The sequence below is a fragment of the Aricia agestis genome, chromosome 2 (assembly GCF_905147365.1).
Source record: "Aricia agestis chromosome 2, ilAriAges1.1, whole genome shotgun sequence".
NCBI lineage: Eukaryota > Metazoa > Arthropoda > Insecta > Lepidoptera > Lycaenidae > Aricia > Aricia agestis.
In genome coordinates, this window is record NC_056407.1 from 8,106,454 (window position 1) to 8,125,963 (window position 19,510).

At 37.3% G+C, this 19,510-nt stretch overlaps 1 protein-coding gene across 1 annotated transcript in view; it reads left to right on the forward strand.

The window, feature by feature from the left end:
• Positions 1–19,510, forward strand: part of LOC121739405 (protein O-mannosyl-transferase TMTC2) — a 127,076-nt gene that overhangs the window by 42,174 nt on the left and 65,392 nt on the right. The window contains exon 3 of the mRNA XM_042131871.1: positions 1,717–2,524. Coding sequence (XP_041987805.1) covers positions 1,717–2,524 — 808 coding nt within the window. The remainder of the gene's footprint in view (positions 1–1,716; positions 2,525–19,510) is intronic.

The window sequence follows — 19,510 nt, forward strand, 5'->3', positions numbered from 1 at the left end:
CGCGCGGCACGCACTTCCTAATACTATCACTTAACAGTCCATAAATTATGTCTATCTTCATTTTTTCGGGAACCTCGTACGGGAGTCGAGCGAAGTGGGCACGGATCTTCGACACGAAGGAATCGACGTGCTCGTCCTCTTGTTCTCGGGCGAAAATCTCGCGAAATATCCAATGGGCGGGACGTGGTGCGCCGAACATGTTACGTAGCCTTTTTATTGCGTCGTCCCACGTTTGTACGGTGGCTTTTATGCCTTGCCACCATACCGCAGCCTCTCCCATTAGCAGCATAGGCATACCACGGAGCGCGATGTGGTCCGGTACATTCGCACACTCTTTGTACGTAACTATGTTATCGATAAATGCTTCTACGGCGTCGGCGTCGTTTTTCTTTCCGTCGAAGCGGGCGGTGCACGCGACGAAATTTCCTACCGTTGCTGTCGCCGGAGTCGGGGCGGGTGCTGCTTGTGTCTGTGACTGAAGACTTTGGATCACGCCGCTTAGAAGTGCGGTGAACTGGGCTTCTGACAATGTGGCGCCGGTATTCACGGGCGCGGGCGCCGCCATGTTAGCGTCAGTTTCTTCTGCACTCGCGTTTTCTTGTTGTCGCGTTTTCGGCATTTTTGTGGTCCGGCCACAAGTTGGGCGCAATTTTTAAGGTGCAATACTTTTATTCACTTTACTTATGCACTTAAAATACAGGTGTGGCTCACTAATAACTATAATTAGGTATAATAACAACAAAGTACACAATCAAGTAGTGCAGCTTACGCTCGCGCGTCCCGACTGGCGCGGGGGTGCCGCGCTCGCCGGTGCATTCCAGGACGCTTCACCCCGCGGTGCCCCTTGACCTCGAGCCCCGATGCAACAAGATCGACTCGATTCGGCGGGCGTCGTTACAACTATTATTACGCGCACATACAAACAATAATAATAATTAACACACGCGCTACACTATTACAATAGCAATTTATACAAAAACAGATGGTACGAATAGCTAGCTTAGTTTTCGTGTTACTTTGAAATAATGATACGATAATTTTGTTACTGATAATAGAATAATGTTATTACTCTCAGTGTACATAAAAATATCGAACAGATATTTCACTAGCATTTTAAATTAATTAATTATTATCCGTCTTAGGAAATGTTAGAGCGTCCGTGGCCTAATAGGCAGACCTTCGGTTCGCACTCCTAGAGGGTGCAGGTTCGAACCCGGGTGGAGGCGTGTACCTATGAGACATTTTCTGATCTCAAGTACATAATACGGACGCTCGTACAGTGAAGGGAAACATCGTGAGGAAACCCGCACATAGTTGGTCCCAGACGTATTGTATAGTTCTTTCCTCGGGACTAGGCCGACTATGATGCGAGAATTCCGTATGCGCTTGGGCAACCATACGGACATTTAAAAATCTTGTCCCCAGGCACTACAGTATATTTTAAGGAGTGGTTACTTCGCTCTGAAAAATACTGTATAAATCATCCATAACGGATGTAAAAGCCTAGTTTTTTTAGGAAATGTTATAGCAGTGATATTATAGCAGTTAGAGAAAGCAAAAATATTATGTTTTGTTTTAATTTCGGCAGTAAGTGTTGTATGTGGATTGTGGATTTACCCTAAATGTAGCCTACTTAAAACTAAAAAAATTGTGTAGCATTTCAAGCCTTACAACATTCTCAATGTCATGCTAATAATGTAACATTTTTGTTTACAGGCGGGCGATCCTGTCCAACCCAGATGTCATCGGCCACACGCCGATCAGGTCGCTGTTCAAGAACGACTTTTGGGGCACCCCGCTCACGGACCCCGGCTCCCACGGCTCCTACAGGCCGCTATGTGTGGCCTCGTACCGCCTCAACTATGCCTTCAGCGGGTTCAAGCCGTGGAGCTATCATTTATTCAACACGATCCTTCATTCGCTGACCACCGTGCTCGTGGTAGTCACGGCCCGGCGCCTGCTGCCGCCGCATTGTATAAGGCTAGGCTCCGCGGTCGCCGGCTTGACTTTCGCGGCTCACCCTATACACACCGAGGCGGTCGCCGGCGTGGTCGGGCGAGCCGATCTCGCCGCCTGCAACTGCTTTCTTCTCAGTTTCCTCCTATACACCGAGCACGTGCAGCTCCGGATCGAGAGCCAACGCAAGCATTGCCGTCACGTCATAAAAAATAACGTCATTCGCCGCCAGCTAAACTCGAGCGACCAGAATTTTCGCCTCAGCTGCCACGACCTCGTCCAGCAAATTGTTATAAATGTAAAGAAGCTGCTTAAAGCGAGCCAGGGCGGGCCGTTAAAGATACTGAACGCCTGCGAAATGGAACCTTCAACGGTAAACCTCAGTAAGTGTCAGTGCTCGAGTGCTAGTGAAGACTCCGGTGAGTTAGTGCAGTGGTGTACGCTGGCCGGGACTCTGATATTCGCAACCGCGGGGACACTCTGCAAGGAGCCGGCCATCATGGTCTTGCCGCTGTGCGTTTTTTATGACTTTTTGAAAGACGTTCGACCCGAAGACTTTTATTCCAAGGTAAGTTTGATGTTTTAAAAGTTGCATTGCAGTGTTTTCAATTTATTCGTAATGCCTTTGAGATCTCTACTTTACCTTAATAATATTAGTAGTATATATTGTAGTATAACTAAATAATACTAACAAAAGAATGCCGCAAAGGTTGACCTATCTTATTTGAAATTCAAATACATGAACCTTTACCAAATATGTTTGGGAATATTTAAGCTAAAGCATCCAATATCGTAAATGATTTTACAGTGTTTATTTTTTGGCAGCATGGTTTTTATACAAATAATATTTTTCGAGTGAATTATATTTAGTTCTATGAAAAATGAAGCAAAAATTTAAAAAATATTGAGTAGGTATTCCTTTACTGATAAAAATATTTACCCAGCGCAAAACTTTAACAAGGTTGCCTTCGTCTGTCAATTGACTTAACCAACGAAAAACACCTCGTATGCATAAGTTATTTCCTGTGTAAATATTTTTCTCCCTAAGGGGATATATAAAGATGTAAATATTAGAGAAACAAACTTATCTTTCCAGGTAGAAGGTCGGGATCCTATTAGAGTCGGATAAATTGAACAAATCATATTAAGTCCTCAGATTGAATGAAATGGGCGCCAAGCATCCCCGAATCTTCGTTAATTGTCTAACTTATAACATATCATTATTCCGCGTGTGAGCCGACTTTCATTAGAGAATCTGTCTTAATATAAAGTATTACTCCGCTAACTAATCCAATCCCCTAATCCAATTTGTATCCCTGAACGTCTTGATTGTTTTGAAGTCGCGGTCAGAAAGTTAGATGGGATAACCAAACGTAAGGTTATCCGATGAGTATGTGGGCACACTAATTAAACGTGAATTTCCTTTAGCTGGCAGAAAGACTTGCCTCTTGCATTTGGCTGTAAGTGTATAAGGCCCACTTGCGCCAGACTGGGTTAACACGCTTAACTCTGAGTTAAATTATACTTCGAATTTAAATTCACATCATGTCTTGCACCACCAAGAGTTAGAAGTTAACCTCGAGTTAATTTTTTAAATTTTTAACCCACCGATGTCGGAGGGTTAAATCTAGTTGATTTGACCCTCCGACATCGGTGGGTTAGTAATATCAAAACTGAGATTTTTCGGTTATGACTTATGTACTTTGTTGTTTAGTAATAGGTACCGATTTTATTTTGTGTTTAACCATGATATATGATCAGTGGTTGTTATCTGATGATGATGAAGAAATTATTGAATACATTAGTTCGGACTCGTATTACAGAAGGATTGTAGAACGGAGCGATCTGTTTAGGGTCCCGTATTTACTCACAAAGAGAAAAAGATTTCCATCGAAGATTTCGCCTAGAAAAAGAAACTGTTCTCTTTTTATTAAATAAAATTGAAAATAATTGCAATATACAAATGAGCATTAAAAGTAATTCTCTACCAAAGTTTAATAATAATATCATAAGATTAGTGCGTCTTTAGTAAACTCCTTTATAAATAGACTAGATAAACATTGAACACAAGTGTTTCTTCCCAATTTTTATCATTTTCCGCTTAATTTATTTGCACAAAATATCACAATTCACAACACAATGCGACATAGAACCACGTGTCATTTCAAATCTGACATAAGGAGATAGCCTTATTTAAAGTACTGTGGAGCGAGAGAGAGCAGTACACTTAAATTATTCAGCATTCGCTCTATTATATTTGGCTGGATATAAAAATAATGAATGAACATGACATAAGCCCGGGTTAGTTGACTCTGGTATAAATTCTTCTGGTGCAATATGTAGTATGAGTTAAAAATTAAAAACGTTAACACTGAGTTATTAAGCCCCGGGTTATTTATTTAACTCAAAGTTTTGGCGCAAGTGGGCCTAAGTGTACGAGCGTCATAATCATCTTACTTGAAGACTTACATTTCAGACACAGTCACTTTTGTTTGTTAGTTCAATAGAAGTTTTTATTGGTTGCTCACAGATACCCAGTATCGCTCACTACTAACTTATAGGTCCATCTTATTGATAGCAGTACAGCTTCCATATAGCACAACGTGTAGTTGTGACGTTTTCCATAAGAGCGATGTCATACTACCCCGTTGCGGTGCGTCGCTGCAGCAGCGACTTCTCAACGTCTATACATGTGTGACGATTAACATGCGGCATTGTATTGATGCGTCGCTTCGTCTGACGTGGTATTTTTACGAAACGAGAGATAGGAGAGTGGAAGGTCGTTTGTCCACCGCCACCGTCCAACGATATCGAGAGTATTTGAAATGAAATCTATAGCATATATTATCATACAATAGCTTTTTGTTGGCCCAAAAATAATCTCGTGCTCCAAAACGAGATTATATTTTAATATATATTTTTTCCTTGCGTATTCTGAACGCAAAAAGTTGCGACGCGAATTGTTGCGATGCGATTTCGTGCGGCATGGCGTATTCGTTCCACGATTAACGTGACCATTGCTTCGACGATCGTCAACCGTACTGGACGTATTTTAAAAATTTGGTTGCGAAATGGATCGTAAAAAGACGTGTGCACTTTTGTTAGTTCTTAGGAGATACAGGTAAAAGAAACGAAGAAGATTTTGAGTTCATCCATTTATTTCTTTCATGAACACCGAAGGGAACTATTTTCATCGAAAATATGAAACTCTGAAAATCGACGATTTTTTAAAATTATTTTAGAATGAGCATAATATTATTATCTTCATTCGAAAAGTTTTATAGTTTATTGTCACCACAAGGACAAGGGGAGAGTTTCTATTATGCCTATGGAAATGATTGACCTCACTATCCGGTAAGTAAAACAATAATTTGGTGTATTGACTTGCGTCGCCGCAGCGTACCTGCGTTGCGTCAACGTTGCATAAATAATGTGTTCCTTTCCGATGACGCAATGTCAGACGCTGGAGCAGTGTAACCTTACTCTAAGCAAGCAGCAAGGACCCTAGACGAGGACTTCACCCCGTAACAAAACACCACACATCCTACAAAAGCAATTGCAATTCGCAAACAAAACAAATTGAATGTTATTCCTACAACTCGAAATGTAATTTTACCCCGAAATTTTTCTCGTGTTATTAAAACACCCTTCTCGCTTACGATTAAATTTGTTTTCTTGTACTTTGTACGTGCGTGATAAGACGCCACGTGTAGGCGTAATAATATAACGCTTTAATCTTTTCTTTGTTTGCGAAGCGATATTAAATGTAACGCCGATTAGCTTTATTTATGACTTGCTTTTATATGTTAGGAGTCGTCAATATTACTGGCTTACAGATTATGGTTTTAAGGGACATAGTTTTACCAAGGCTCCTTTCACTTTACGAGACACATAGTCGCATAAAGCACTTAATAATATAATGTTTCTTTTCGTTTTATATTAAAACATGGCACACAACGTGTGAGAGCCATGCTTCGGCACGAATGGGCCGGCTCGACCGGAGAAATACCACGGGCTCACAGAAAACCAGCGTGAAACAGCGCTTGCGCTGTTTCGCCGAGTGAGTGAATTTACCGGAGGCCCAATCCTCTACCCTTTTCCCTTCCCTACCCTCCCATATTTCCTGCCCTACCCTCCCCTATTCCCTTCCCTACCCTCCTCTATTACCCTATTCCCTCTTAAAAGGCCGGCAATGCACCAGGTTACCATGTTGCAGGTGATCCGGTTGCTCGTTTGCCTCCTTTATTCCATGAAAAAAGTGTAGTACAGATTCTTTAGCCTTATTCAAAACACCCTTTAAGCATAGTAGAGAATTTGACAGAAATTCATACTCGTGACCCGACACTCTGAACTTTTAACCAGAAGGTTGCCATGTGAAAACCGCATTTAGATTTTGATGGTTATATCTTCGATCACTAAGGTTATATAGATTTACGACCATCGAAAATGGTAACAATTTCGGTCGTAATGGAAATGAAGCATTGTAAAACAATATAACGCCCATTTCGTGTTGCTGAGTACAGACACCGAAACACATTATATATGATTAACAGCTGGATTTCAAATATTTATGGCATAATCTAGCCAATATTTCAAGTATAATGCATTTAGTACTTAATAAGCGTGAATAAGCATGAAATGATAAAGCACTCGTTTGGGAGTAGAGTTGAGGCTCGGTGTATGTGTGGATGCTGAGTAGTTTAAAACGTCACGAGTCACTTTTAATAAGAGAAAATAAGCCAATATTAAATTTTTTACTTTATAAAATTTTGATCCACACGAAGGTAACTGATTTTTTTTATGAAATAAGGGGGCAAACGAGCAAACGGGTCACCTGATGGAAAGCAACTTCCGTCGCCCATGGACACTCGCAGCATCAGAAGAGCTGCAGGTACGTTGCCGGCCTTTTAAGAGGGAATAGGGTAATAGGGGATGGTAGGGATGGGAAGGGAATAGGGGAAGGCAGGGAAGGGAATAGGGTAGGGGATTGGGACTGATTAAATACATAGAGAGTCAAATTAGTTACTTTTACTTAAATTAATTTACTCGCCTTTAACAACCTTACTGGTGTGAATGAATGATATACGAAAGTGGGTACTTAGTGTATCTAATCTAGATATAAACAAGCGCTAATTACTTAATTTGTGTGTAGAACTAACGTTCAATATTGACCGGAGCTGTTTGTTCGTCCATTACTACACGCCTGTTCTTGCACACTTGTAATATTAGTTGATGAGCCGCTGCATGGTCAATATTTTTTAGCGCTTTACATTTTTGTTTTACCTTCTATGATAGTACCATTATTAAACATAATATAATATGATATGTACACAAGATATGTAATCTTTATAATCACCTCTCTTGCTTATAATACGTTTTGCTAGTATTTCGTTTAAAATTACAACTTTTCCTTATCACACTAAACCACTTTGTCATAGTCGTATAATATATTCAATAAATTCTTGTTTGACAACACAAAATCAGGAAGTAAATTTAGCTATTCATGATTTTAATTCAGTTACTCATTTATTCATTCACGTTGGCCCTACGTAATCAGTTAAAAATACAATTCGAACCGGAGTAAGATATAAATAATGGATTGTTATTGTAAACATTTATGGGCAATTTATCATGGCCAAAAGTTTGCACTGATAGCGACAAATTCGATATTCAATTTGTAATTTACTATAGACTGGCCGGTGGAGGCTGGACTCCCGTAGCGAGGTGCGAGGTCGCTAGGACGGGTCAGCTTAGGCTGGCCAGCGTAAACGATGGACGAGATTTCTCCGTTAAAACAATATGAATTACTTTTTAATACGCCTCAGCCTCTCATCGCTCATTAAAATTGATCATCTGAGATATTTTGAATAAAATTCTGACAAAGGACAAAATAAATAGTTATACTAACAGAAATACATTTGAGGAGCACAGGGAAAGAACGATCAAAGTCACCCGAAAACTGCTTTGAGGTTAATAACGCCATCTAGTTCGTAAGACGCTAAGTTTGCCTGTCACTAAGTACCTATGAAAAGAATATAAACGTACGAAGTCACGATAAATTACGTTTTATTTTTTTACATAAATGTTATTAGTGATCATAGTCTAAGCGGTAAAAGTTAAAAAAGATCAGAGTCCGAGGACTTTGATCGTTCTTACAAGTTTTCGAACGAATAGTCAAACGTCAGTTGACGTTCTCATGCTCTGTGACATTTCTATGATTTATATGATTTAGGTTTGGCCTGAACTGGAAAAATATTAAATAAATCTCATTAAAAATAAACAATATTTTTATTTTTAGTAAAAATGAAACCAAAGTATTAGCAGTGATTTTAAGACAGAAATTATTATTATTGTGTCATTTCTTTAAGTACTTATTAGTCCTACAAGTTAAGAAATCATTTATCTTTTAATTTATAAAAAATGACTTTGATTATTTTTTCCCTGTACTGTTCATTTATTTATATACAGTTTAAATTTTTAAGTTATCATACATGTTAAATGGTTAAATTTTAAGTCATTGTCTTCATCATGTTTTTTTAATGAAATAAGGGGGCAAACGAGCAAACGGGTCACCAGATGAAAAGCAACATCCGTCGTCCATGGACACTCGCAGCATCAGAAGAGCTGCAAGTGCGTTGCCGGCCTTTCAAGAGGGAATAGGGTAATAAGGGAGGGTAGGGAAGGGAAGGGAATAGGGTAGGGGGTTGGGCCTCCGGTAAACTCACTCACTCGGCGAAACACAGCGCAAGCGCTGTTTTACGCCGGTTTTCTGTGAGAACGTGGTATTTCTCCGGTCGAGCCGGCCCATTCGTGCCAAGGCATGGCACTCCCACGTATAAAAATATGTAATCATTTCCTGTAACACTTATATCTTTATCACAAAACTACTAACCTCGCTCAAGTTGGCCGAATATTATTTCACTGGTCTCGTTTTATTACCCAGGAGATTGATTCATTTTATCCCGAAGTCCGAACATCAGAACTGTTACACAGTACATTTATTTTATGAGTCTTCAGGCGGTAAAATATGTGTACAGCGACACTAGTACTTTAACAAGTAGTTCGTCGCTACGACAGGTTTCAGGCGAACCAATCTTAAAAGGCTGTCTGAAATTGCATTGTGAAATATGTTTTCAGTTTAAGCAATAGGTTTTAACACATGCACAAGCATAAAGTTAATATACCTAGCGGAATAGAGAAACAAAGGCCTGAGCAAGAGAGATGTCACTATCAGTAACACTGTGTGGTAAAAAGATACGTGTGATAACTGATACATGACAGCAGCACTCTTTTTTTGACGTTCGTTTCGTTGACAATTTAATCTCATAGAAATCATGTTCAATCATGCTTGTGTAAATGCAACATATTTTTACACGCAAATGAAACCAATTTCGCTTTCGTTTGACAGCTCGAGATTGTCGCTCTATTCCGCTAGGTATATTAACTTTATGCGTACGAGTGAATGAAAGAGTGATATTAATTTCACATGAAATTAAACGGGGTATCAATATTTGCACGTATGAGCGATAGAGACAAACAGCTCCATGTAAATCGTTGAATTTATTTCCTCAAAATATAATAAACTCTACCCTATGATCGAAATATAGAACAAGTAAAAAAACTGAGAATATTATATTATTATCTAGTACAATACTGATATTGTTAACGAAAACAATAAGTCAATATGACGCGTGTGTCCCTGCAAATCTGATGCTTGATCACAATCTGTAGTAATACCTGCAGCCACTCTAATTCAAACATCCCAATGTCTGTTTTCAATTTTTCCAGCTCCGCTTAGCCATTCAAACGTCAATTTATACGAAAGATTGATTGATGAACTTACAAACACAAACAAAGTACAAACAAAAAGCTTTCGAATTCATTATTGTACAGAAATAGGATTGTTATTTTGACTCGGTGTTGTCACTCAAGTCTGGGTGGTAAATAAGAGACAATAATCAACTTTGTACTTTGCGTAACTGAAACCCAAGGCTTTCAGGGTTTTGTGGGAGATACGTATTATACAGGCTGTAACAAAAATAAGTGATAGTACTTTAGGGTGTGTACGTGTACCTTGTAGAGAGTTCACTGTGAAAGTAGCAGTGCTGAAAGACCAACATTTTTTTTCACTTTTTTATGGGGAAACTCGTGACACTCGGACCCTTGCCCATACAAAAGTGAAAAAAAATTTCGTCTTTCAACGCTGCTACTTTCACAATGAACTCTCTACAGGGAACACGTACACACCGTAAAGTATTATCACTTATTTTTGTTACACACTGTGTATACTTTGTTGCGTGAATGATAATTATAGCTATGTCCACACCATGCAATTTGATCTTCAATTTTCGTCATCATCTTTATATTCAACTTTCGTTTGGCTTATTCAATAATTGAATGCGTCAAAATCCATCTGCGTTGGAAAGAAAAGTGTCTGGCAACTCCTAAGGCTTACGCCAAAAGAAGAAGAAGAAAAGTGTCATAAGCTATACAAGCCCACACTGAGTACTTTCATCTTCAATTTTCGTCATCAACTTTCATATTGGCGCATTCAATAATTGAATGCGTCAAGGAACGCAACGCAAATATTGTCATTTTTGAAGTTTTAGATACAGTCAGAGGGCATGCGTCGCGGGCGGGTTGAGACTGCGCTATAACACATGCCCTTGACGAACAGAAAAAGGCTCAGTGTGGACAAAGCTATATAGCGTCACGAGCATGCCTCACGTGCGATGTTGACTGCGCTATAACGCATGCCCTTGATGAATAAAAAAGGCACAGTGTGGACAAAGCTAATGAGTTTTGTGCAAGGAACGTGTTTGTTTAAGTTTCATCACATTCTAAATTAAACATTTGACCGACATTGATAAATTATTATTCTTAAATTAAACACAGTCATTGCATTTCCGACGCAAAACTGACAACAAAATATGTAGACGAGAAAAAGTACAAAACGAGTGTGAGCAATGGCAATCATTGTTCAATTTGGGTCACAGGTAAAAGACATCGTTACCAGCCGTGACACATTTAAGCTTCACGTAAAAATGCTCCAACTTGTTTTGTATTCTACAAGATCCATTTCTACTCTAAAACGTAGGAAAAAGCAAATGCATATTTAAAAATAATATTGTGGGCAAAATTATCCACAAAAGTCATGTAAGCGAGCAGTCCTACTGAGCTAACAGATAAAAGTTTTATTTATACAAAATAAACATCATACTATGCATAAGCTTAATTAATTTTCCCTTCGCTCGTAATTAGTTAAAACAAGAAAAGTTTGTTTCGGTGTTTAAATACTTGGTGGGAGGTATTATCCGATTTGATAAGGTACTCGTTTCCCACACATAAGAAGTAACACGAGCGTTGGAAAGTTTGCGCAATAATGCTCGTTTTATTCGTCAATATTCGGCAGTTCTGCTGCGGCGCGCTAACTGTTTTATCACTTTACGGCATGATATCGCATAAACTTAGGAAATGGCAATAAAAAGTTACAATGGTTATATTTTTGTATTCTAACGATCTGTGAAAGGTCATTGCTAAAGTTCAATTTTATTATGACATCTGTTATGTTTAATGTTGTTTTTTCTCCTCGTAAACATAGATGATACACGCTCATGATTATTTTGTTTCGATCATCAAAGAACATCGAAACATTAAGAGCGGCATATTTGGAAACTATGAATAATAAGCAGTTTGAGTTATGATATGATATTGATAATAATAATCACAATAAACAAATATAATTAAAAATATTAAAAATCCTGTTTTCTATGAACTTACTAATAAAAATAAGGTTTCAATTAATAAGGTATTAAATGTTAAGAAGCTTTTACTATCAGAATTAAAATCACTTTAAATTTTTATAAGCTCTCGGATATAACGATATCGTTTTCGAGCAAAATAATTGTTCGCTTTGCTTAATGAATATTGATTTTGCGTCGCCTCCCTCATTCACCCCGCATAAAATTAGCAACAAGCCCTTCTTAGACCGCGGCCGATATTTCTCAAATCTTGACGAGTAAGAAATTCTCCGCAGCTCTTAACATTAAATTAGCATCGGGATTTTTCTCTCACTTTTTCGCCGTCCTCGCCCATCGGGCCCTGTATATTTCAGCGGTCGCGTAATTTGTGGATCGTAAATGTTCTGAAATTGGTCATCCCTTTGGTTGAGGTGAATTTATGGGCTCCTCGGTTGGCCTGTCGAAAGAGGAATTAATAAGGCCCCCTCTAATGGTGAAACGTACCCGTACCATCAATTTGAATGTCCCAAGATTGCTACGGGCCAGCGAAATGGGGATCGCCTCTGGAATATTTCACTTATAGATTTCTTTATTACGTTTTATAAAATGTCAGCGATATTGACTTGAAAAATTGACGGAGATGATTGGTCGTAAGTGAAAACTTGTGTATCCATTAACATGAGCGTTCAATTCAAGCCAAAAATCGTAAATGTACAGCTGAAATTCATCGGGCTTGCCTACACACATGATAGTACATTGCAATAACATTAATCAGTACAATTTACAATGAAATGATTGTTTGTTTTAAGAATATAACTTTCCATAAATCTCTGCTATTTTAATTTTTGAAGGACCCCAGTAATAAATAAATTATCTTTCTGCTTTCGCAAATGTAAGCTCTTAAGTCCGCTCACTCAGCACAAATTTAATTAAGAGCTATGCGATGATAAGCTGCAGGTGTGTTGGGCGGACTCTAGTGACGGAAAATACGCGGGGTATAATTAAAACGGCAGTTTACTTTGCAAAGTAAATTAATTATTGCGTTGTTGTGTACTACCTACGCCAGATAGATTATTTTATTGGGGTTTTGGTTTATGTGTTTTCTTCTTCTTTAACGATATCATGATAATTTGATAAAACAATTTTTTAAATGAATAATATTATCCTTAAAAGTAATTTTATTTTGCTGTAACGAAATTATCAGGAACTGCTATACTATGGTGTATATGTAGGCCGATATGATGGTAGAATGGTTGGTTTAATTTTAAAATTAAGACAAAAGTGGAAAATCTTTCCTTTCGCTATAAATAAAATGAATAATTATATTATATTAAGGATTAAGGTTGTAAATACACACACAAGCTAAGTAGTCTGATTTATTGAATAAATCACGTGTAAATTAGCATTTCAATATTATCTAGACTAGGAACGTAGATTAACTCGTCACATGTCTCGAGTGAAGCGGAATCTCATTAACATTCTCTTTTGAACGGAACATTTTCTTATCTTTTTAAAACATTTGTATTTGCTGAACGGTGGCAGGACGTCTCCTGTCTTCGAAGCACGTCTCGGGGACGTATGTGGCGGACATAAATTCTAGGCATTTCCAGTAACACTTAACTTTACATCTTCGTCGGAAGGCCGAGACCGAGCCAAGCGACGCAGCTCCAGGGGTGCCAACTGTGCACTCTTTTTTTCTTGTACACATGCACATTTGTGCAAGGAAGCTCGTGTGTACGCCAGCCCTGTGCAGCTGGCAAATATCCGAGCGGACGTTCTATACATAGCCTGACCTAACGAAATAGAAAATGCCATTATTCTTTCGTCGAGACAAGAAGGCGTTCAACCAGTTTTATTTACATTCGTATTCGCTATACACTCGAGAATTTTAATATAATTTTGATTTTTACTTATTCACAGCCTGGCACGCTGCTCCACTTTAAAATTAAATAACTTTAGAAAATTGTTGTTCAAAATATATTTTTTCGGGAAAAGTTTAAATTTCGTGTGCTGGCTTTGAAAGGAAATTATACTCGTATTATGCCATATGATTTTGTGATCACTGATCAATGTCAGCTATATTTGATGTATAATAAAAGTTAGTATTACGTTGAAATTGAACTTTTGAACTTTTTCTCGACATTTGGGCCGTGTTGCAACGGCCGTGGTCACGAATGGGCCGTCGAGAAAAAGTATGTAGTAGCATTACTACTAGAATAAGTCGCATTAAGTCCCGATTAATAAGTTTTAATTAGTATTACGTTACCACATTTAACGCAATTCACCCAAAATTGTTCATCTATCGCAGTTCGATGATTATTTTAGTTAAGCGATTCAGCGTTGGCAAACTAATACTCGGCAAACAATTTGCGAGCGAACGTTTTTAATACGTTTACCGACTGATCAAGCAATGGATTTTTGATATTTTTTGAGAACACGAAATCCGACAGATTATCGAGATATTAAAAATACAATACGGACACTTTGTAATGTTTATTTTTATAATTTTCAAACAATAAAACAATATTGATTCTGTTTCATACTTAATACGTTTATGCTCTACAATATATAGCCGTTTGAAAAAAAATTGAAAGTTGTGTTTTTATAGCCACACACGAATTTCTACGCCTAATAAAAATAATGTAATTTTTATCATGATAAATTATTATGAAATTAAAGACTAAGGCTGGGTTGCACCAACTTACTTTAGCTATAATAATTGTAACTTTAACTATAACTACAATGCTAAATGTCAAATCTTTGGTTAAAGTTAAAAATGGGCGCCATATTAAACCATAACCTTGAGCTCGACAAGGCTTTAAATGAACGTGGCGAAAAAAGGAACTAACGCTGTCATCATACAAAAACGCCATTTTTGACAGTTCTCCTTTACCAGCAGCGCCTCCGCCCACGTTCATTTCAAGCCGTGTCGGACCAGCTGCAATCTGTCAAATTATGTGGTCAAAGTTAAGGTTAAAGTTAGCCTTAACTATAATCATAACTTTGACCATAACTTTAACTTTAACCACGCCTCTGGTGCAACCCACCCTATCTCTATTTTAGCGGGGCTTCTTCACAAACTAGTTTCTTCTTTATGACTTAGAGCGCCTACAAACGAACGGCACTTGTCGGCATGGCATCGACAAATGCCGTTCGTCTGTAAGAAGCCTTACAGTCATGGGCATTGACAAAAATAATACGTTGATAAGTTGTTCAGTGTTCACTGACGTGTGTTCGAGGGACAAAGAATGCGTGATCGGTCACTCAGAAAAAGATGAATAATACACGCGTAAAAATAGAACTCAGCTGATATAAAATTAACTAAATGATAATTTAAATAGGAGTCATCACTCAATACTTATGTACTTAATTAAATCTTAATTATTCAAGAAACAAAGGTTCTCAAAGAATCCATAACGAGGGACGAGAAAAAAACTGCTATTGAAGAGGAGTCCTTGAGACTCCAAAACGTTAAAAGATTAAGTAGTCGCATATTATCTAAAATGATATATCTATTTATGTATATAATAAAAACCGGCCAAGTGCTTGTCGGGTTAATATAGGGTTACGTAGTAACTAGTACCGCTTGCGCTAGTTTTTGATAATTTTTGTATGGTCAATGATTTTCACGTGTTTTACACTACTAACGATTCAGGTCAGTTAGTAACATAATAATATATTGTAAAGAGAATAAGCATCACGTCCTTGACCATACAATACAATAGAGTAATAAATTACTCATCTGTCGGTTATCCTATTATTGGGTCACCAATCTTTTGGTCGTTAAAGACACGGCCTGGACCGCGGCCAACTGTGCGCAGTCGTAAATTGTCTTTATAACTTAATATGCGTACTTGTCTTGCTATTGTAATGCGATCAAATTGTCGATAAAATTCTTTTTCTATATAACTAGTGCAGTAGGTGACTCATTTATCATTTGCGTCTTTTCTGCTGCCTATCAATAGAAATATGTATTACTATGATACACTTTTATGATGTGTTTTCAGAACTAGCTAACATATTTGAAAGTGTAGTTTTACAAGACTGTAGGACTCATCGTTGTAGACAACAATTACCTATCTTAAAATTTAATATTGTAATGTAGGTAAGTTTTGTTTACCTACATTACAATATTAAATTTTAAAGTATCCTTTAAATAATTGCATATCCATATATATCTCAACATAAAAATATTACTAAAAATAAATGACGCAGCCAATATAAAGCAAAGAACATAAATCGCATTCAAAGAAAATACTAGGAGCCAATACCAATAAAAAAAGGAAATATCTAGCGCATAATTCAAATGAGTTATATTATTCTTTGATAAGCTCTTTAATTTCCGCTGCTTCTATTCTAAATAGGGTCTGGGAAACGTTCGACTAGCTTGCGGTAATCGCCGCCCTGGGCGCCCACGCTAGCTGATACATAATTATACTTTGAAATAATTATAAATCGCTAGTATCACGTGTACTTTCTTAGTATACTAATTAATTTCGGGTAATCGTATGCCGCGAGTGGTTAATTAGGTTAGGGCTGAATTAAGCCAGGGTTGACTGTCAGATCAGATTTAGTAATATGCATAATATGATATTATAACGGTACAATAAAATGGAGTAGGGTTGTCGATTACAAAATTTCTACTTTGAATTTACGGCTTAATATTTTGCTGAGAAGCACTTTACGAATGGGTTAAAATCTTCCATATTGTAAGAATTTCGAGTTTGGTAAAGACTATAATATATAGATATGTTTATATAGAGATATATAGATCGTAAAACTCGGGTTTGAAATAAATTCCTTACGATTGGCAGCCCTGGCCCCAGGCATAGTAAAACCTTCCCTTTTCCCACTTAGCTCAAAAGTCCTTATATCGTGAAGCACCTTTCAGCTTAGTACACACTCGCAAAAAGTGTCTTCAATGATAAAATTGTACAATAAAAGACATAATAAACATTTCGTTTTAATAACATGATGCCGTGGAATTAATAAGATACAAAGTGGAACTACATTAAATCAATAAAGTTATTGATCTATAATATAAAAATATGATCTCACATAATAAGATATAGACTATAGATGATTTCAAAACAAAGTTTTTCAGTGTATACTTCTTTGCTTCTACTTTTTACAGTATCTCTTTTTTCCATACAATTAAGTCCATTTAAGCCGAAGAAGTTTGATGAAAAATTAAATTCTTCAGAAATGATTTTGATACTGGGCACTTAAGTCAGCAAGGGTAAAATATTGTTTGAAATTGGTTTCACATACTGGGCCTGAACTGGAATGGATGTGTGATAATAATATTATGTCATTAAGCACACCGTATTACTATTTATTCAGAATCTGCACCAATGTTATAAATGTAAAAGTGAGCCTGTACTCTATCTGTTATATTCTCTTTACGCCCTTTTATTATTATTATTATTATTAATTAACCGCTGAAGCCATTTTGATTAGTAGTTAGTACTTACTAGATACTTTGAGTTTCAGGAAAGGTATTTTTCGTCCCGGAAAATGTACGGTCCCCGCGCGATAAATGGTTATGGCGCGACGGGTTGCGGGCGTGATCTAGTTAAAATAATACTTGATATTTTTGGTAGATTGGAAAATAATTAGATTGATAAAATATTTATGAAATTGCAGGAGAATACCGCTCTGCGGAAGCTAATCCGGGCTGAGCCGATAAGTTAGAGACAAAGCCGACTCAGGCCTTATTTGTGCTAAATATTACATATTATACAATAAATGGTACTTAATTGAGAATACACACATACATCTTAATGTATTCTCAATTACCATTAATTATAACATTTCATGTTTGATTTAATTAGGAAATGTTTCATTTACATTAATTTGATATAATATTGTAAATATTAGAATTGGTACCGAACTTAGTATTGCTAAGTACTCACATACGGTTTTTCTCGATCGAGCAAAACCCGCGGCTCAGGATTTCGTCCACACATTCAGCATTTCTCGATAGTTTTATTCTAAATCGATATATTTAATTCTATCGAGCCGGCTCGATGCGAGCCTTCGAGCGGTTCGATGCGAGCCCCTGGAGCTGTGACTTTTGCGGTCCACACAGTAATTATTACTAGATTTGGAGTAAAACTATCGAGCAAAACCGCATGTGAGTACTTAGCATAAAAATATTATAATGCGAAAGCGTGTCAGTCCACGCGTTTACGCTTAAACCGCTGAACTGGTACCTATAAATTTGGTTTGCACATTGCAGATACTTTCAGTCATGGGAAAGGGCATAGAGAGTTTTTAACCCGGATAAATCTACGGTTCCCCTTTTAATTTTTATAATTTTTTGTTATATTTTTGTCATTATTTTATTTTACTGTTTACTGTCTACTGAACATTAAAATTTTATTTGAAGAATTTTCTAAACTTTTCACACATAAATAATAAAACAAATTGTTGGAAATGAAATTGAATGCCTGCTTTATGTTCTGATAGATATAGGTCAGGTCGAGCTTCGTTCTGCGTTATGCTGTTCATAGTATCGTGAATTAAAAAAATATGATACATTTTATCTGTTTCCCCACAATACTAGCGGAGATGGAAAATGTGTAGCTTTTGGAAAGTCATGTATCCAACCAACTAAATACTATAATATTATATAAGCATTTTAATATAATATTATTGGTATATTATGCCTCGTCTTATTGTTTTGACATAAAGGTACAAGTTGGAACCAAGCGACACGCGACAACTGCAGACGACGTGTCGTTGCGACACTACTGGTTTCTATGTACTTCCATGAAATAGCCTCCGCAGCTAGCGACATATTCATAGAAATACGAGTACATAATATAATAGAAACCAGTAGTATCGCGACGACACGTCGTCTTCATGTTGCGGACTTCCAACTTGTACCTTAAGAAAGCACAAAGCTTTGAATTTTCGTAACTTAACAAGCCTCAATCATAGCATCATCGTTAATCGTTGTCATCTATAACTTTTGATAAAAAATTGCATTGCTGCAGGAGGACTTAAAAGGATTCGAAAATTGTATCGGCTCACATTTTGTTGAAATAAATAATTTACTAGTGTCGTGGGCGCAAAATGGACATTGAAAGTCTAAATTGGCGGCGCGATATCGGCCGTGCACTCCATTTGCTCCGCACACTAAATCTACGAGCTCCGACAACTTTTTCACCAACAATTTTATATGACGCTATTATATCACACGCCTATACGCTATTACCCTATATGGCTTTAGGCCACTCGCAAAACTATTCAAGTAAATTATACAGCTGATTTATAACTGTAGTTTTTATTGCAATAATAGTTGCATTTAGGCTAGTTCTCTTAAATAGGCATATCGTATTTTTTTCTATGTATTGGTAACTCGATAACCGAAATGTTAATTCCACGAATTGCAGAATTTATTTTAAAACTGCTAGTAAACCTAGCTAGATATTCGGTTAAATTATCGTGAAAGCGAATAAAATATTTTCAACCCCGTTATTTTTGCGGCAGCCATAATTGGATGCTCGCAAGTACCCTCAAAATGCACAAGTGAACTCTAACATGCTTCATCGACGAACTCGAAAAATAATAGATTTATTGAATATAACTGCGCCGAAAATAAAAACGTTTTCGTGAATTTTCGACCCTCCAAAAATCCTTCGACGAGTAAAAATAATTTCTCCGCCGAGTCCATTCGAAAACATTGAATAAAAAAATCTCTAAAGCTGTACGAAACGGTGGGGAAATTTATTATGGAATGTTTTTACAGACGTTCGAAGTTCCTTAATCTGAAATCGATAAAAACGACGTCGGGCCAACTCGTGAAT